Source organism: Perna viridis, chromosome 6, assembly GCF_037379345.1.
Source record: "Perna viridis isolate PV_CMFRI_1.1 ecotype Kerala chromosome 6, ASM3737934v1, whole genome shotgun sequence".
Classification (NCBI taxonomy): domain Eukaryota; kingdom Metazoa; phylum Mollusca; class Bivalvia; order Mytilida; family Mytilidae; genus Perna; species Perna viridis.
Genome location: NC_142450.1, coordinates 3,235,603 through 3,257,167, shown reverse-complemented (window position 1 = coordinate 3,257,167; position 21,565 = coordinate 3,235,603). Strand labels below are relative to the sequence as shown.

The window sequence follows — 21,565 nt, the reverse complement described above, 5'->3', positions numbered from 1 at the left end:
AGGGGGAGGCATGTCAGAATTAAATTTTTAAAAATAGACCAATTTCTCAGAAAATGATTACTTTTAAAACTATTTCTTCATTAATATTGTTAAAAAAACAAGTTGTGATCGATATTTTTTATTTGAAAAGTCAGAAAAAGTTCTTTGCAAATATTTAATGCATTTAAGTATGGTAGAATATTGTCACTTTTTTGCTCGTACAACTTGGTTACCCTATATTTAAAAATCAAATATTTAAAAAAGTGCTTGTCACATTTCACTGAAACTTTGCAAATGCATTCAGTATGTGTGTAGGAAGATACCTGTATAGTTATTTATTTTTTCTAAGACAAAAAGTGACAGTTTAGGTTACAGACCACCAATTCAACCAATGAGCATTTGGAACGTACGCAAAAATAGTCCTACGCAGAAATTACCCCTGTTCCTCATAGTGCTGTGAAAAAAGTTCTCATCTTATTTAAAATATTTAAACAGTTTCTGAAAGGAAAAACATTTCTGTACATTTTATAGGTGCATTTTGCTTCTTGTGATGTGAAGCCTAATCTCCATAATGATTTTTAAATATACCCCCGTCTTGTGAAAACACTGGGATTTCCCATGCTATTTATAGACCCTTCACTTCCGGTGACCAGTACTGCACTGCAAGTCTGCTAACCCCACATGCCATTCTGAGGATTGTGAGCTGACATATGTAGAATCATGCTGATATATAGTCCTCTGCAGGTTAAAGTTAAGGTAAAGTCCATAGAAGCCATTGAATATTGTGAAATTAGCATAGAAGCCTATGGAAAGTGGAATTAGTGGTTTTTAGCCTTAAGTTGAAGCCATGGCAAAATGAAAAGTTTCTTGAAATAGCTTTAAACTACTTGAAGATCTTGTTAACTTTGCCATGAGAGGAATACACTACAAAAATCCTTCAAAATATGCATTTTTTTAAGTTATAGGTCCAAATTATGGAAAATTGGTCTTTTTGGCTGATTTTATGTCCTATCTTGTAAAAAGTGTAGAAAATTTAGTAAAAATATCAAATATTAAACTTTGAGGGCTATATTTACCTAAATATGGTGGTAATAAGCACTTGAAATCAAGTTTTGTGTAGATTTGAGCAAAAATTAGGTTAGAAATGAGGAAAAACTCACTTTCATTACTGCGGTTAAGGCCATATCAGCATTCCCCTATGGCAACATGGAAAATCCATTATTGAGTACTTTTTTTGCTTTAGGTGCCCTTTACTGGTCATGTTTTAATGTGAAAACACTGTATTTACAAATTTAAAGCCAAATATATCACCTTTTGTGAAAATTTAAAGATTTAGGATTTTTGACATGTGATCAAGAAAAAGGGGGAGGCATGTCAGAATTAAATTTTTAAAAATAGACCAATTTCTCAGAAAATGATTACTTTTAAAACTATTTCTTCATTAATATTGTTAAAAAACAAGTTGTGATCGATATTTTTTATTTGAAAAGTCAGAAAAAGTTCTTTGCAAATATTTAATGCATTTAAGTATGGTAGAATATTGTCACTTTTTTGCTCGTACAACTTGGTTACCCTATATTTAAAAATCAAATATTTAAAAAAGTGCTTGTCACATTTCACTGAAACTTTGCAAATGCATTCAGTATGTGTGTAGGAAGATACCTGTATAGTTATTTATTTTTTCTAAGACAAAAAGTGACAGTTTAGGTTACAGACCACCAATTCAACCAATGAGCATTTGGAACGTACGCAAAAATAGTCCTACGCAGAAATTACCCCTGTTCCTCATAGTGCTGTGAAAAAAGTTCTCATCTTATTTAAAATATTTAAACAGTTTCTGAAAGGAAAAACATTTCTGTACATTTTATAGGTGCATTTTGCTTCTTGTGATGTGAAGCCTAATCTCCATAATGATTTTTAAATATACCCCCGTCTTGTGAAAACACTGGGATTTCCCATGCTATTTATAGACCCTTCACTTCCGGTGACCAGTACTGCACTGCAAGTCTGCTAACCCCACATGCCATTCTGAGGATTGTGAGCTGACATATGTAGAATCATGCTGATATATAGTCCTCTGCAGGTTAAAGTTAAGGTAAAGTCCATAGAAGCCATTGAATATTGTGAAATTAGCATAGAAGCCTATGGAAAGTGGAATTAGTGGTTTTTAGCCTTAAGTTGAAGCCATGGCAAAATGAAAAGTTTCTTGAAATAGCTTTAAACTACTTGAAGATCTTGTTAACTTTGCCATGAGAGGAATACACTACAAAAATCCTTCAAAATATGCATTTTTTTAAGTTATAGGTCCAAATTATGGAAAATTGGTCTTTTTGGCTGATTTTATGTCCTATCTTGTAAAAAGTGTAGAAAATTTAGTAAAAATATCAAATATTAAACTTTGAGGGCTATATTTACCTAAATATGGTGGTAATAAGCACTTGAAATCAAGTTTTGTGTAGATTTGAGCAAAAATTAGGTTAGAAATGAGGAAAAACTCACTTTCATTACTGCGGTTAAGGCCATATCAGCATTCCCCTATGGCAACATGGAAAATCCATTATTGAGTACTTTTTTTGCTTTAGGTGCCCTTTACTGGTCATGTTTTAATGTGAAAACACTGTATTTACAAATTTAAAGCCAAATATATCACCTTTTGTGAAAATTTAAAGATTTAGGATTTTTGACATGTGATCAAGAAAAAGGGGGAGGCATGTCAGAATTAAATTTTTAAAAATAGACCAATTTCTCAGAAAATGATTACTTTTAAAACTATTTCTTCATTAATATTGTTAAAAAACAAGTTGTGATCGATATTTTTTATTTGAAAAGTCAGAAAAAGTTCTTTGCAAATATTTAATGCATTTAAGTATGGTAGAATATTGTCACTTTTTTGCTCGTACAACTTGGTTACCCTATATTTAAAAATCAAATATTTAAAAAAGTGCTTGTCACATTTCACTGAAACTTTGCAAATGCATTCAGTATGTGTGTAGGAAGATACCTGTATAGTTATTTATTTTTTCTAAGACAAAAAGTGACTCTTTAGGTTACAGACCACCAATTCAACCAATGAGCATTTGGAACGTACGCAAAAATAGTCCTACGCAGAAATTACCCCTGTTCCTCATAGTGCTGTGAAAAAAGTTCTCATCTTATTTAAAATATTTAAACAGTTTCTGAAAGGAAAAACATTTCTGTACATTTTATAGGTGCATTTTGCTTCTTGTGATGTGAAGCCTAATCTCCATAATGATTTTTAAATATACCCCCGTCTTGTGAAAACACTGGGATTTCCCATGCTATTTATAGACCCTTCACTTCCGGTGACCAGTACTGCACTGCAAGTCTGCTAACCCCACATGCCATTCTGAGGATTGTGAGCTGACATATGTAGAATCATGCTGATATATAGTCCTCTGCAGGTTAAAGTTAAGGTAAAGTCCATAGAAGCCATTGAATATTGTGAAATTAGCATAGAAGCCTATGGAAAGTGGAATTAGTGGTTTTTAGCCTTAAGTTGAAGCCATGGCAAAATGAAAAGTTTCTTGAAATAGCTTTAAACTACTTGAAGATCTTGTTAACTTTGCCATGAGAGGAATACACTACAAAAATCCTTCAAAATATGCATTTTTTTAAGTTATAGGTCCAAATTATGGAAAATTGGTCTTTTTGGCTGATTTTATGTCCTATCTTGTAAAAAGTGTAGAAAATTTAGTAAAAATATCAAATATTAAACTTTGAGGGCTATATTTACCTAAATATGGTGGTAATAAGCACTTGAAATCAAGTTTTGTGTAGATTTGAGCAAAAATTAGGTTAGAAATGAGGAAAAACTCACTTTCATTACTGCGGTTAAGGCCATATCAGCATTCCCCTATGGCAACATGGAAAATCCATTATTGAGTACTTTTTTTGCTTTAGGTGCCCTTTACTGGTCATGTTTTAATGTGAAAACACTGTATTTACAAATTTAAAGCCAAATATATCACCTTTTGTGAAAATTTAAAGATTTAGGATTTTTGACATGTGATCAAGAAAAAGGGGGAGGCATGTCAGAATTAAATTTTTAAAAATAGACCAATTTCTCAGAAAATGATTACTTTTAAAACTATTTCTTCATTAATATTGTTAAAAAACAAGTTGTGATCGATATTTTTTATTTGAAAAGTCAGAAAAAGTTCTTTGCAAATATTTAATGCATTTAAGTATGGTAGAATATTGTCACTTTTTTGCTCGTACAACTTGGTTACCCTATATTTAAAAATCAAATATTTAAAAAAGTGCTTGTCACATTTCACTGAAACTTTGCAAATGCATTCAGTATGTGTGTAGGAAGATACCTGTATAGTTATTTATTTTTTCTAAGACAAAAAGTGACAGTTTAGGTTACAGACCACCAATTCAACCAATGAGCATTTGGAACGTACGCAAAAATAGTCCTACGCAGAAATTACCCCTGTTCCTCATAGTGCTGTGAAAAAAGTTCTCATCTTATTTAAAATATTTAAACAGTTTCTGAAAGGAAAAACATTTCTGTACATTTTATAGGTGCATTTTGCTTCTTGTGATGTGAAGCCTAATCTCCATAATGATTTTTAAATATACCCCCGTCTTGTGAAAACACTGGGATTTCCCATGCTATTTATAGACCCTTCACTTCCGGTGACCAGTACTGCACTGCAAGTCTGCTAACCCCACATGCCATTCTGAGGATTGTGAGCTGACATATGTAGAATCATGCTGATATATAGTCCTCTGCAGGTTAAAGTTAAGGTAAAGTCCATAGAAGCCATTGAATATTGTGAAATTAGCATAGAAGCCTATGGAAAGTGGAATTAGTGGTTTTTAGCCTTAAGTTGAAGCCATGGCAAAATGAAAAGTTTCTTGAAATAGCTTTAAACTACTTGAAGATCTTGTTAACTTTGCCATGAGAGGAATACACTACAAAAATCCTTCAAAATATGCATTTTTTTAAGTTATAGGTCCAAATTATGGAAAATTGGTCTTTTTGGCTGATTTTATGTCCTATCTTGTAAAAAGTGTAGAAAATTTAGTAAAAATATCAAATATTAAACTTTGAGGGCTATATTTACCTAAATATGGTGGTAATAAGCACTTGAAATCAAGTTTTGTGTAGATTTGAGCAAAAATTAGGTTAGAAATGAGGAAAAACTCACTTTCATTACTGCGGTTAAGGCCATATCAGCATTCCCCTATGGCAACATGGAAAATCCATTATTGAGTACTTTTTTTGCTTTAGGTGCCCTTTACTGGTCATGTTTTAATGTGAAAACACTGTATTTACAAATTTAAAGCCAAATATATCACCTTTTGTGAAAATTTAAAGATTTAGGATTTTTGACATGTGATCAAGAAAAAGGGGGAGGCATGTCAGAATTAAATTTTTAAAAATAGACCAATTTCTCAGAAAATGATTACTTTTAAAACTATTTCTTCATTAATATTGTTAAAAAACAAGTTGTGATCGATATTTTTTATTTGAAAAGTCAGAAAAAGTTCTTTGCAAATATTTAATGCATTTAAGTATGGTAGAATATTGTCACTTTTTTGCTCGTACAACTTGGTTACCCTATATTTAAAAATCAAATATTTAAAAAAGTGCTTGTCACATTTCACTGAAACTTTGCAAATGCATTCAGTATGTGTGTAGGAAGATACCTGTATAGTTATTTATTTTTTCTAAGACAAAAAGTGACTCTTTAGGTTACAGACCACCAATTCAACCAATGAGCATTTGGAACGTACGCAAAAATAGTCCTACGCAGAAATTACCCCTGTTCCTCATAGTGCTGTGAAAAAAGTTCTCATCTTATTTAAAATATTTAAACAGTTTCTGAAAGGAAAAACATTTCTGTACATTTTATAGGTGCATTTTGCTTCTTGTGATGTGAAGCCTAATCTCCATAATGATTTTTAAATATACCCCCGTCTTGTGAAAACACTGGGATTTCCCATGCTATTTATAGACCCTTCACTTCCGGTGACCAGTACTGCACTGCAAGTCTGCTAACCCCACATGCCATTCTGAGGATTGTGAGCTGACATATGTAGAATCATGCTGATATATAGTCCTCTGCAGGTTAAAGTTAAGGTAAAGTCCATAGAAGCCATTGAATATTGTGAAATTAGCATAGAAGCCTATGGAAAGTGGAATTAGTGGTTTTTAGCCTTAAGTTGAAGCCATGGCAAAATGAAAAGTTTCTTGAAATAGCTTTAAACTACTTGAAGATCTTGTTAACTTTGCCATGAGAGGAATACACTACAAAAATCCTTCAAAATATGCATTTTTTTAAGTTATAGGTCCAAATTATGGAAAATTGGTCTTTTTGGCTGATTTTATGTCCTATCTTGTAAAAAGTGTAGAAAATTTAGTAAAAATATCAAATATTAAACTTTGAGGGCTATATTTACCTAAATATGGTGGTAATAAGCACTTGAAATCAAGTTTTGTGTAGATTTGAGCAAAAATTAGGTTAGAAATGAGGAAAAACTCACTTTCATTACTGCGGTTAAGGCCATATCAGCATTCCCCTATGGCAACATGGAAAATCCATTATTGAGTACTTTTTTTGCTTTAGGTGCCCTTTACTGGTCATGTTTTAATGTGAAAACACTGTATTTACAAATTTAAAGCCAAATATATCACCTTTTGTGAAAATTTAAAGATTTAGGATTTTTGACATGTGATCAAGAAAAAGGGGGAGGCATGTCAGAATTAAATTTTTAAAAATAGACCAATTTCTCAGAAAATGATTACTTTTAAAACTATTTCTTCATTAATATTGTTAAAAAACAAGTTGTGATCGATATTTTTTATTTGAAAAGTCAGAAAAAGTTCTTTGCAAATATTTAATGCATTTAAGTATGGTAGAATATTGTCACTTTTTTGCTCGTACAACTTGGTTACCCTATATTTAAAAATCAAATATTTAAAAAAGTGCTTGTCACATTTCACTGAAACTTTGCAAATGCATTCAGTATGTGTGTAGGAAGATACCTGTATAGTTATTTATTTTTTCTAAGACAAAAAGTGACAGTTTAGGTTACAGACCACCAATTCAACCAATGAGCATTTGGAACGTACGCAAAAATAGTCCTACGCAGAAATTACCCCTGTTCCTCATAGTGCTGTGAAAAAAGTTCTCATCTTATTTAAAATATTTAAACAGTTTCTGAAAGGAAAAACATTTCTGTACATTTTATAGGTGCATTTTGCTTCTTGTGATGTGAAGCCTAATCTCCATAATGATTTTTAAATATACCCCCGTCTTGTGAAAACACTGGGATTTCCCATGCTATTTATACACCCTTCACTTCCGGTGACCAGTACTGCACTGCAAGTCTGCTAACCCCACATGCCATTCTGAGGATTGTGAGCTGACATATGTAGAATCATGCTGATATATAGTCCTCTGCAGGTTAAAGTTAAGGTAAAGTCCATAGAAGCCATTGAATATTGTGAAATTAGCATAGAAGCCTATGGAAAGTGGAATTAGTGGTTTTTAGCCTTAAGTTGAAGCCATGGCAAAATGAAAAGTTTCTTGAAATAGCTTTAAACTACTTGAAGATCTTGTTAACTTTGCCATGAGAGGAATACACTACAAAAATCCTTCAAAATATGCATTTTTTTAAGTTATAGGTCCAAATTATGGAAAATTGGTCTTTTTGGCTGATTTTATGTCCTATCTTGTAAAAAGTGTAGAAAATTTAGTAAAAATATCAAATATTAAACTTTGAGGGCTATATTTACCTAAATATGGTGGTAATAAGCACTTGAAATCAAGTTTTGTGTAGATTTGAGCAAAAATTAGGTTAGAAATGAGGAAAAACTCACTTTCATTACTGCGGTTAAGGCCATATCAGCATTCCCCTATGGCAACATGGAAAATCCATTATTGAGTACTTTTTTTGCTTTAGGTGCCCTTTACTGGTCATGTTTTAATGTGAAAACACTGTATTTACAAATTTAAAGCCAAATATATCACCTTTTGTGAAAATTTAAAGATTTAGGATTTTTGACATGTGATCAAGAAAAAGGGGGAGGCATGTCAGAATTAAATTTTTAAAAATAGACCAATTTCTCAGAAAATGATTACTTTTAAAACTATTTCTTCATTAATATTGTTAAAAAACAAGTTGTGATCGATATTTTTTATTTGAAAAGTCAGAAAAAGTTCTTTGCAAATATTTAATGCATTTAAGTATGGTAGAATATTGTCACTTTTTTGCTCGTACAACTTGGTTACCCTATATTTAAAAATCAAATATTTAAAAAAGTGCTTGTCACATTTCACTGAAACTTTGCAAATGCATTCAGTATGTGTGTAGGAAGATACCTGTATAGTTATTTATTTTTTCTAAGACAAAAAGTGACAGTTTAGGTTACAGACCACCAATTCAACCAATGAGCATTTGGAACGTACGCAAAAATAGTCCTACGCAGAAATTACCCCTGTTCCTCATAGTGCTGTGAAAAAAGTTCTCATCTTATTTAAAATATTTAAACAGTTTCTGAAAGGAAAAACATTTCTGTACATTTTATAGGTGCATTTTGCTTCTTGTGATGTGAAGCCTAATCTCCATAATGATTTTTAAATATACCCCCGTCTTGTGAAAACACTGGGATTTCCCATGCTATTTATAGACCCTTCACTTCCGGTGACCAGTACTGCACTGCAAGTCTGCTAACCCCACATGCCATTCTGAGGATTGTGAGCTGACATATGTAGAATCATGCTGATATATAGTCCTCTGCAGGTTAAAGTTAAGGTAAAGTCCATAGAAGCCATTGAATATTGTGAAATTAGCATAGAAGCCTATGGAAAGTGGAATTAGTGGTTTTTAGCCTTAAGTTGAAGCCATGGCAAAATGAAAAGTTTCTTGAAATAGCTTTAAACTACTTGAAGATCTTGTTAACTTTGCCATGAGAGGAATACACTACAAAAATCCTTCAAAATATGCATTTTTTTAAGTTATAGGTCCAAATTATGGAAAATTGGTCTTTTTGGCTGATTTTATGTCCTATCTTGTAAAAAGTGTAGAAAATTTAGTAAAAATATCAAATATTAAACTTTGAGGGCTATATTTACCTAAATATGGTGGTAATAAGCACTTGAAATCAAGTTTTGTGTAGATTTGAGCAAAAATTAGGTTAGAAATGAGGAAAAACTCACTTTCATTACTGCGGTTAAGGCCATATCAGCATTCCCCTATGGCAACATGGAAAATCCATTATTGAGTACTTTTTTTGCTTTAGGTGCCCTTTACTGGTCATGTTTTAATGTGAAAACACTGTATTTACAAATTTAAAGCCAAATATATCACCTTTTGTGAAAATTTAAAGATTTAGGATTTTTGACATGTGATCAAGAAAAAGGGGGAGGCATGTCAGAATTAAATTTTTAAAAATAGACCAATTTCTCAGAAAATGATTACTTTTAAAACTATTTCTTCATTAATATTGTTAAAAAACAAGTTGTGATCGATATTTTTTATTTGAAAAGTCAGAAAAAGTTCTTTGCAAATATTTAATGCATTTAAGTATGGTAGAATATTGTCACTTTTTTGCTCGTACAACTTGGTTACCCTATATTTAAAAATCAAATATTTAAAAAAGTGCTTGTCACATTTCACTGAAACTTTGCAAATGCATTCAGTATGTGTGTAGGAAGATACCTGTATAGTTATTTATTTTTTCTAAGACAAAAAGTGACAGTTTAGGTTACAGACCACCAATTCAACCAATGAGCATTTGGAACGTACGCAAAAATAGTCCTACGCAGAAATTACCCCTGTTCCTCATAGTGCTGTGAAAAAAGTTCTCATCTTATTTAAAATATTTAAACAGTTTCTGAAAGGAAAAACATTTCTGTACATTTTATAGGTGCATTTTGCTTCTTGTGATGTGAAGCCTAATCTCCATAATGATTTTTAAATATACCCCCGTCTTGTGAAAACACTGGGATTTCCCATGCTATTTATAGACCCTTCACTTCCGGTGACCAGTACTGCACTGCAAGTCTGCTAACCCCACATGCCATTCTGAGGATTGTGAGCTGACATATGTAGAATCATGCTGATATATAGTCCTCTGCAGGTTAAAGTTAAGGTAAAGTCCATAGAAGCCATTGAATATTGTGAAATTAGCATAGAAGCCTATGGAAAGTGGAATTAGTGGTTTTTAGCCTTAAGTTGAAGCCATGGCAAAATGAAAAGTTTCTTGAAATAGCTTTAAACTACTTGAAGATCTTGTTAACTTTGCCATGAGAGGAATACACTACAAAAATCCTTCAAAATATGCATTTTTTTAAGTTATAGGTCCAAATTATGGAAAATTGGTCTTTTTGGCTGATTTTATGTCCTATCTTGTAAAAAGTGTAGAAAATTTAGTAAAAATATCAAATATTAAACTTTGAGGGCTATATTTACCTAAATATGGTGGTAATAAGCACTTGAAATCAAGTTTTGTGTAGATTTGAGCAAAAATTAGGTTAGAAATGAGGAAAAACTCACTTTCATTACTGCGGTTAAGGCCATATCAGCATTCCCCTATGGCAACATGGAAAATCCATTATTGAGTACTTTTTTTGCTTTAGGTGCCCTTTACTGGTCATGTTTTAATGTGAAAACACTGTATTTACAAATTTAAAGCCAAATATATCACCTTTTGTGAAAATTTAAAGATTTAGGATTTTTGACATGTGATCAAGAAAAAGGGGGAGGCATGTCAGAATTAAATTTTTAAAAATAGACCAATTTCTCAGAAAATGATTACTTTTAAAACTATTTCTTCATTAATATTGTTAAAAAACAAGTTGTGATCGATATTTTTTATTTGAAAAGTCAGAAAAAGTTCTTTGCAAATATTTAATGCATTTAAGTATGGTAGAATATTGTCACTTTTTTGCTCGTACAACTTGGTTACCCTATATTTAAAAATCAAATATTTAAAAAAGTGCTTGTCACATTTCACTGAAACTTTGCAAATGCATTCAGTATGTGTGTAGGAAGATACCTGTATAGTTATTTATTTTTTCTAAGACAAAAAGTGACTCTTTAGGTTACAGACCACCAATTCAACCAATGAGCATTTGGAACGTACGCAAAAATAGTCCTACGCAGAAATTACCCCTGTTCCTCATAGTGCTGTGAAAAAAGTTCTCATCTTATTTAAAATATTTAAACAGTTTCTGAAAGGAAAAACATTTCTGTACATTTTATAGGTGCATTTTGCTTCTTGTGATGTGAAGCCTAATCTCCATAATGATTTTTAAATATACCCCCGTCTTGTGAAAACACTGGGATTTCCCATGCTATTTATAGACCCTTCACTTCCGGTGACCAGTACTGCACTGCAAGTCTGCTAACCCCACATGCCATTCTGAGGATTGTGAGCTGACATATGTAGAATCATGCTGATATATAGTCCTCTGCAGGTTAAAGTTAAGGTAAAGTCCATAGAAGCCATTGAATATTGTGAAATTAGCATAGAAGCCTATGGAAAGTGGAATTAGTGGTTTTTAGCCTTAAGTAAATATTTTGGTGTTTTGTTTATTAGCTTCAATTATGTCGCTCACTTGGCATATTCTCTTCAGCCAAAGTTGCAACAAAAAACTTGCAACGAACCAAACATTGTTTTTCTTAAAATTGCATTTTTTTTCTATTTTTGTGTGCGTGTTTAAGATGAAACTTGGTGAAACAATACAATGATATGTTTTGTCAACCTGAAAGCTATTTAATTTCACATGATTTGATAAATTAATGGTAACGTAGAGTGGCAGCTCCAGACACTTTGAAAAGGGTGCCAGTCGGTGTCCCTCAGAAAAGGGGGGTATTAGCACATTATTTGTCATTTTTTGCTAATTTTACAGATGAATTACATTTTTTTCAAAAAAGGGATGTGTGCCAACCCCTGCACCCCTCTTGAATCCACCACTGACGTAAAGCTTGATACTGTTAATAACGTTCTTATTAAGAATACCCTAGAACGAACATCAGAACTTAGACTTTCATTAGATAAATAAAAATTGTTTACCTGGTAAACTGGAAAATACCTTAAAATGTTATCCCAGATTCGCACGTGATCAAGCTTTTTAAGAATCTTAGCTTATACTTTTAATTCTAATATTACGGATTCGAGTTATGGAAGGACTGTCAGTGGTGTGGAAGTCAATGACCAACAATACTAACAGGACTTCGTACTAAATAAACAAAACAATTAATTTGATACGCTACTATTTCAGAAATAATTTTACTAAAAAAAGCTAAACAAAAAAATGAAGAAAAATGCTTAAATTAACACGTCATATTTATCATTTTTTCCGATAAAAAGGGATTAGTGCCAATCCCTTGCACCCTCCACCTTGGATCCGCCACTGACTTACAACTTGTCTAATTTTGACTCTGGTATTATCCCGATCTTTGGCTAACCAGAAACATAGAACTAATTTATAAAAACAAAGGTGATTAAAAAATGTTTAGACCAATCACAATTCTAAGTTGTATTGGGAAGATTTTCATTACTGTTTTGAACAATAGACTGTATACACGTTCTCAAACGAAAACAATACTCTGTACGAAAATCAAATAGAATTCAGGAAATCATACTCAACTACAGACAGTTTATTCACACTTTTTTCCTTTTTTTTTAATTCTTAAGGCAAAATGAAAAACACCTTTTGTGCACATTGGTACAAGATATTACTTAGACATATAAATGGTAAAATGTTATTCTAAATATGTATATAAATGAAAAATCTTGTATTGTATATAGCAATGACAAGTCTAATTATTTCCTATGTAATACGTATGGCTGTCAGACAAGGTGAAAATCTTTCACCTTTCCTTTTTTGAAATTTATCTCATCGATTTGCAAACCTTTTTGGAAAATACCAATTTATTAGGACTAGATACTATTTCAAATTGCTTTAACGACAAAATAGATTTTTTTCTTAAACTTCTTGTTCTCTTGTACGCCGACGATACTGTCCTAAAGGCAGAGTCTGCCACAGGTTTACAGGATTTAAATGTATTTAATACATATTGTGAAAACTGGGACTCAAAATTAATATTGACAAAAGAGAAATTATTATTTTCTGATGGGGTAGACAGAGTCAAAATTTAAAGTTTTATTTAAATTTATCCGATTTGGAAACTGTGAATGACTTAATTACCTCCGAATTTTATCAAACAAGACAAAAAACTTCAATAAAGCTATTAAAAAGGCTACAAAAGCATGTATAAAGTTCCAAAAAGAAGGAGAACGTATATATATACGTCGATACCCGTTACAATATGATATATGGTGAACTTGGCATAATGCCAATGAATGTTGATAGCAAAGTAAAACTGATCTTTTTGGCGGATCCATTTAATGAAAAAGACGAAAAACTTTCGCGTATTTCCTACGATGTCTTGTTTAGACAATCGTGAGTTTTTTTCGGTTAAAACATGTAAAGAAAATATTGGACGATACTGGTAACTCATATCTATGCTTATGCCGACTTATACCAAAAAGTTTTTAAGTACCCATTGGTAAATAGCTGCATTAAAAACAAAACTGAAAGACCAATTTATTCAAGTGTGGCATGTATGGAAGTCTATTTCTGTCATCGTGATAAATAAAAGTCGCTAAAACAATTATCTCGAAAAGTCGTGATAATTTGGGTATTTTGTCGACATAAATGACAATTTTATCTAAAAAAAAGTCACGATAATTCTTCGTAATAGTTAAGATAATTATGTCCACAGTTCGATAAAATTACATGAATTATCTCGACTTTAAGAGAACCGACGACTTGTGCCTTTGACATAAAATATTTTCACGATAAATTATGACAACTTTATACTAATACGACGACTTTATTTGCTAATTATCATGACAAATATTGATATATTATCTCAACTGGTCGTAAAAGTTATGATATCTGTCAACATAAACTATCACAATTTTATAGTTTAAAGTTGTGAAAATGCCAAGTAGTGTCAACAACAAAACATGCGAATTGCGATATATTATTTGGACTTTTTCGTAAATTAACTTGTCAATGAGTTATTGACTTAATATCTCGACAAAAGCTAGTTTTTCGTGGTAAGTTACGATAACTTATCACGAAATTTCGCGTTCGTCGAAATAATCCGTCAACAATTCAAGTTATTTCACAAAATCACATGTCAACATGATTTATCACAATGTATACATTTTGGTTCCCTTGATTACTCTTTGTAGCTGACACTACTTGGCATTTTCATAACTTTAAACTATAAAACTGTGATAGTTTATGTCGACAGACATCAATACGCTCACGACAAGTTGAGATAACTTGTCTCCATTTTGTCACAATAATAGTCGTGATATTGGTAAAAAGCTATCGCGAAAATATTTATGTCGAAGCTACATATGCCGGTAGGTCCTTTAACATATACAATATTATAGTTCCTAGTTCCACAGAGGATTTAAGCAAACAGAAAAGGCTATCTCAGTAACTAGGGTTTCATAATTATTATGAAAAGCAGCTACGCAATGCGAATTCTAAAGATATGGTCCCCATAAAGCGTTGCACCAACGGAGTTAAAGTGGTTGTTGCACCTTCGAGATTTAATTTGAGATATCAAAATTAAATAAATAAATAAAATACTTTGCAGGGCACAGCTTGATACTACCACAGAGTTCGAACCAAGAACAATTGTATAGTTGGGGCGAGTATGGACACACTATAATCTTGCTCCCACTATCAAATATGCAGCCCGAGTAGTATATATATAATACGTGTTATTAACTACTCGGATTTCATATTTGATAGTTGGAGAAAGCTCCTGTGCACTAATTAAACAATACAGTTTTGACAGAGGTTATGAACGTGTGATACCATTTAATTAGTACTGGTGGTCGAGTAATTGTCTGCACTTCATGAAAATGCGTGTTTCTTGTCCCTTAATCTTAAACTAATCAAGCATAGATTTATCCTCTGAATTAATCCCAGTCTGACTTTCGTGCTAAAGAATATTACGGAGCAATATCATAATCATCCATATGCTTTTAATGGATTATATATTTAAAACCTATGAAATGCTTTGTTTTTTTTACCCCTAATTCTAAACGGTTTGTGCAACCCCCTTAAATAACACCACATTTATTTTTTGATTTGGACCTTTGTTGTCAAATCTTAAAAAGATTAATCAACTAACATTATAGTTAGGGCACGAAAAGAAAATGGCTACAGACGAGGAAGGTAGCGATATATTTACCATTATAATACCGCTATTTTTGCGTTCGTATAAACAAGAGGTTCACAAGGGTCTGAATCGCTCACCTGTTCAGTATTAAAGGTATTGCCATATTCTACCCTTTATGTCATTACATATGTATATATTGATAATCACAATATTAGTGAAATATATACAGATTCAGGAACTTTGGTTTTCTGGGTAACAGGCAAAAACTGAAAGAAAATATATCAAAAGTGCAGGGGAAACCACTCTAGGGAAAATAACCAATTTGTTTCTGAAATTTGCACCGAAGATAAAACGTAATGTACTGAATATTTTTCGATACTCCAAGGGCAATAACTACAGTCCTTGAACCGATCCGCGTAACGATTTGACGGATCGATGACCGTTGACTGATTGATCGCTGACTGATCGATGACCGATGAACGGTGACCGATCTGATGGCAGTTTTGTTATGTAAAATGACGTAAGATCTGTTTTAAATGAAAAAAAAATGTAAAATAAAAGCATAAACTGGTGTTTAAATATATAACATTATGTAAATATGTGTAAACTTGACAAAGAAAACAACAAAAACCGTAAAATACATTGACCGCTCTGTGGTCACGTTATGCGATCACCAGTTGAATGGATCGGTTTGACGGATCGATGACTGACCGGAAACTGATTGGTGATCGATGACCGAGCTCAATTTTTGTTGCACGGATCGATTCAGGTACTGTATAAGTTGTCCCACAACATTCCCCTTATACAAACTTCTGTGGGCCTTATCAAAAGGATCATTTCATAAATTGAATTTGTTTTCTTTCTATAATAATGGTCAAGATATTGGATGAAAACTACCCCCCCCCAAAAAAAAAAAAAAAAAAAAAAAAATCATGTTTTGCCTTTCAAGGGCAATTACTCTAACAAAGAGTTGTAGGGCAACTATCAATCAATGGGGACTTTTGTAGACCTTATCATAAGGATCATTTCATCAAATGAAAGTTTTTTCTTATCCATTTAGATTTTAAGAACTAAAAAACCATTATATTTCGCCTTTCAAGGACAATAACTCTTGCAGAGTTGTCTGACAACTTTCACCCAAGGGAGACTTTTGTAGGCCTAAACAGAAGGATCATTTCATCAACTGAAAGTTTCTTTTGTCAATCTTTTATAGTTTTCAAGATATTGGTCGACGATTTCAAAAGAAAACGTCGTTTTACGCCTTTCAAGGGCAATAACTCTAACAAGGAGTCTTCTGACGATTTTGATCCAAGATGACTTTTGTAGGCCCTATTATAAGGATCATTCCATCAATTGAAAATTGCTTTCTATCTATTAAGTTTTCAAGATATTGGCAAAAATACAAGAAACTTCATTTTTGCCTTTCAAGGGCAATAAGCCCAATAAGGCGTCTTCTGTCAATGTTTACCCAAAGCGATTTTGTAGGCCTTATGTATGGATAATTTTCTCAATGGAAAATTTGTTTCTGCCTATTGTAATTTACTGAAAACTGAAGAAAGTCATTTTTCGCCTTTTATAAGGCCAGTAACTCGGAGTCACCCGACAATTTTCACCCAATACAGACTTTTGTACATGTAGTGCTCTTCAATCTGAAGACGGAAATCCGCATTTTTTCCCAAATATCTCTTATAATTTTTGAGAAGTTTGTTTTATCGGTGACTTGACCACTGTGGTATAAAAAAGCAATGGCGGCCATGTTTCATGCTTAACCTACAAGATCGATTAATTTTAAGGTAGATATCCTAAGGAAGCTGGTGACCAAATTAGGTAATAATTCACTCAGTGGTTTTAGATCAGAAGATTTTTAATGAAAAGTTAACGGACAACAGCAACACCAAGTGATGACAAAAGCTCACATGCCCTTATAAAGCGACCTCTTTGAACACCAACGACTTAATGGCAAGATATTACCTCTGACCATGTTTCCCTAAATGTGTGACCGACATACTGACAGGGATTAAGGTTGACGTTCTTATTTCACATGTACAGTTCTAGGACTGAAGTGAGACAGACCGACCAACAGACAGACCAGTGAATGGTTCAGTGGAATAAGGTTAACATGTTTACTACAGTTCTACGGCTGAAGCAATTTTGACATATTGCGAGAAGACTGACAGACAATTTTTAGGTCTTAGCGGCAATGACAACGATGACAACTAATCTTTAGGTCTTTGAAGCAATGACTACCAATTTTTAGCCGTGTCTCAATTTTCCTACTGCTCTAAGCAGTAATTACCATTTTTTTTACATCATCAAAACAGTGATTACTAATTGTTATATCAGCAAAGCAGTGATAACCAATTTTTACTCCATCAAAGCTGTGACCACCAATCTATATTCCATCAAAGCTGTGACAACCAATTATTACACTATCAAAGCTGTGCCCACCAATCTATACTCCATCAAAGCAGTGATAACCAATCTATACTCCATCAAATATGTGACCACCAATCTATACTTTATCAAATCTGTGACCACCAATCTATACTCTATCAAAGCTGTGACCACCAATTATAACTCCATCAAAGCTGTGACCACCATTTTTTTTTCATCAAAGCTGTGACTACTAATTTTATGTCTTCAAAGCTGTGACTTAACATAAAGAATCCAAGAACTTGGGCTGCTTCTTACATAATTAGGACATGGATTACTTTTTTAATTTTATGGGAGGGGTGTGGTACACAGTTTGTAAGATTTTCATGAAAATTCTCCCACCCCACCCTCGTTATAAAAAAAATAAATTAATAAAACGATCCATGTCATACAATAACAACTCAAATCAATAAAATTCATTCATTTTTTTATTTTTCCTTTAACAATATTCTATATTAACACCAAATAATAAGAATTTACAAAATAATTTATCAACTGGTTGGGGGCATAAAAACTTTTTCTTCACAAAGTTAGAAATATTTGATTCAGTTTGAAGAGGAGTTAAATAAAAGAAATAAAATCATGAAAAAATTCAAGAAAATCAAACTTTTTTTCACGAATCTGAAAAATATTTACATTTTCTCATTCAGTACATGTACCTTGAGTTGACAAAAATCAAAACCTGTCAACTGGGGTCAAATAGTTAACATAATAATAATAATTATAATAATAATCTCACAATCAGAGAATAAAACTCACTCGCATAAAAATTCTACTGTTAGCGTTATATAGAACATTCCGAAAATTTGAAAAACATTTTTTTAACTAGATACAGAAAGATGAGTTGAGTAAAACAAGACCCCACAACAGGGGTCAAATACTTAAAATATAAAAATAAATCACTAAAATCAACACAAAATATAAAACATCCACTGTACAGAACATTCCAGAAAATTTAAAAAAAAAACAACTTTTTCCCAAAAATCATAAAAATAATTATATTTTCTGATTCAGCATAAAAAGATGATTAAAACAAGACCCTACAAGTCATGTCAAATATTGAATATAAAAAAATAAACATCATCATGAAAGAAGTTTGCTTCATTTTTATGATTACTGAAGGACAGAAAAAGTTGAAAAACAACTTTTTTCACCAAATCCTAAAAATACCACTTTTATCTGATGCAGAATGACAAGTTGAGTAAAACAAGACCCCACAACAGGGGTCAAATACTTAAAATATAAAAATACATCACTAAAATCAACTCAAAATATAAAACATCAAATGTACAGAACATTCCAGAAAATTTTGAAAAACAACTTTTTTCCACAAATCATAAAAAATAATATTTTCTGATTCAGCATAAAAAGTTGATTAAAACAAGACCCCACAAGTCATGTCAAATATTGAATATAAAAAATAAACACCATCATGAAAGTCGTCTGCTCCATTTTTGTGATTTTTTAAGTATAGAAAAAGTTGAAAAACAACTTTTTTTGTCAAATCTTAAAAATACCACTTTTATCTGATGCAGAAAGATGAGTTGAGTAAAACAAGACCCCACAACAGGGGTCAAAAACTTAAAATGTAAAAATAAATCACTAAAATCAACTCAAAATATAAAACAACCACTTTACAGAACATTCCAGAAAATTTAGAAAAACAACTTTTTCCACAAATCATAAAAATAGTTATATTTTCTGATTCAGCACAAAAAGACGATTAAAACAAGACCCCACAAGTCATGTCAAATATTTAAAACAAACGCATTAAAGGGTCATTATAAATAAATCATGTGTAGTTTATTGAGACATGAAGAATGAATATCAATCTTTTATGTAACTCATTAGAAGGTTTTTAATTGTTTCATTGTCTGCTACATCTAAAGGTGTGCGACCCAACAACCCACTTCTCTGCCTGGGGTCTGCATTACTCTGTAGTAACAATCTGACAATATCAGTATGACCCCTCCAACATGCAGTAAACAGTGGAGGCCATCCCAACCTACCACCAGACTGTGACACATCAACATTTCTCTCTAGACACATTCTCACTATATTAATATAACCCCACCAACATGCATTACACAAAGCATCTTGAATGTTTCCACCATTTGTTATTAACAGTTCTACAATATTTACATGACCATAATAACAACAATACCACAAAGGTGAAAATCCAGAACTACTTGTTTTGTTTACATTACATTTTATAGAAATGAGATATTTAACTAATTCATAAAAACCAATCCTTGAGGCTTCAATCATTGGTGTACTAGTGTAAACATTACCTAATCTGTTTTTATCTATAAGACCTTTATCATCTTTATATTTAACACCTTTATCATCCAACTCAAGGAATACTTGTTTACATGAATCTGTGTGTTCCTTTATATATCCCATCACTTTGTCTTTATATCTTTTTTCTTTCAACTGTTGATTATAAAAGAAGGATTTTCCATCTTGTTCTTTGAGATCTCTGAATATTCTGTCAAAGTAAACATTCTCAATATCATCAGATAAATACAGGAAAGAATCATCTTGTTCTAGATTTTGACCTGACAAAAGTCTGAATCCTTCTGCTATGAATGATGAAGGTGAATATTCAATGAAAAGTTCTACAAGTTTTTGACCACAAGTTACAGCAACCATATCATACAGTTTATCATGGGCTATACTGTAGACTGATCCTATTTTCTTGATATATGTTCCATCAAGTCTATTGAAGGTGTCAACAAGTTGTTTTCTTTCTAGTTCTATTTTTAGATTGATTCTAAAATTAGCAACTATTTCTGTTACTTTCTCTTTAACATCTTGTGGTGTTGTTCTAGGATTTATGTATGTTTCATCTAATTCATTAGGAAACAATACACATAATACCAAGGCACAGAACTCAAAATATTTATATTCTATCATGTCTTTGATATCATTCTTTATACTTTCAACAGGAGATGAGAAAAGTTCAGATAATTGTCCAAATTGTTTTCCTTTCGACATCTTACAAAGCAATGGAAAAAATGAACACTCTTCCATCATTTCATCCATTTTCTCTAAATTATAATCTGATAGAGTTATATATTTGCTGATCATGTTATGTCTTTCTTTAGGCAGTAAGGAATAATCCTTGGATTGTAAGTCTACTGATTGTTTAGTGAAAATCTCCATTGACTTAAATTTGTTGTCCTTAAATATGTGTGAACGACATGAAACAAGGATTTTCATTTGCCCAAAGTTTCCTTCCTTACGAACTTCTTGTTTATTTTGGTCATTTTTATTTTTTAAAAGTACAATTTTCTCGATTTTGTCAGCATTCTTCTTCCATGTTTGTAAGTCTTGTTCATTAGTAAAATTTTTTCCACAAATATCATCTATGACAAAAACTTGATTCTTTTTAAGATCTCTGTACTGTACAATCTCACCAGGAGAGATTACAAATGGGATGATATCATATTTCTCCTTTGATTGTAACTCTAGTGCCACATGGTGTATTATCGATGATTTGCCTGAACCAGAACCACCAGTAACTACAACAACATTGTTCTTTTTAATCAATCCGGCCACCTGTTCTGTTGCCCTGGTAACTGTAAAAGTTTCTTCATCTTTCTGCCATTCTTCAATGTAATCCTTATATACTGCTAAAATTTTTAAAAAATGGATATAAGTCATGCATGTACACAATTTGTTTTGGAAAAGATATACAAATCAGAAAAAAATTATCATTAAATTTTCATAAGTCAGGGGTTGACATAATTCAAAATAATATTTTTTAGGCATTTCTGATTTTTTTTTTATTCAACTTTTGTATTTGTCTTTGGGGTCTTCATGTTGTCCATTTTGTCTTCATTCCAGTTGACGTGATGGTATTTCTGTCCTTGGTATAGTTCTGTCTTTGTCATCCCTATTGTTACAGTATTATTATTCTTTCTAGTGTGAAAAATTGTGTTAGTATTTTATTTGG

General features: G+C 32.0%; 1 protein-coding gene across 5 annotated transcripts in view; it reads right to left on the bottom strand.

Moving 5' to 3' along the window:
• Positions 1-18,022: 18,022 nt before the first annotated feature.
• Positions 18,023-21,565, bottom strand: part of LOC148613232 (uncharacterized) — a 28,346-nt gene continuing 24,803 nt past the window's right edge. For 4 of the 5 annotated variants that reach the window (XM_088586456.1, XM_088586461.1, XM_088586458.1 and 1 more), the window contains one exon: positions 18,023-21,242. In XM_088586456.1, the coding sequence (XP_088442582.1) occupies positions 19,435-21,242 (1,808 nt within the window). In that variant the 3' untranslated portion in view covers positions 18,023-19,434. The remainder of the gene's footprint in view (positions 21,243-21,565) is intronic. The other variant, XM_088586460.1, reaches the window with a different exon arrangement.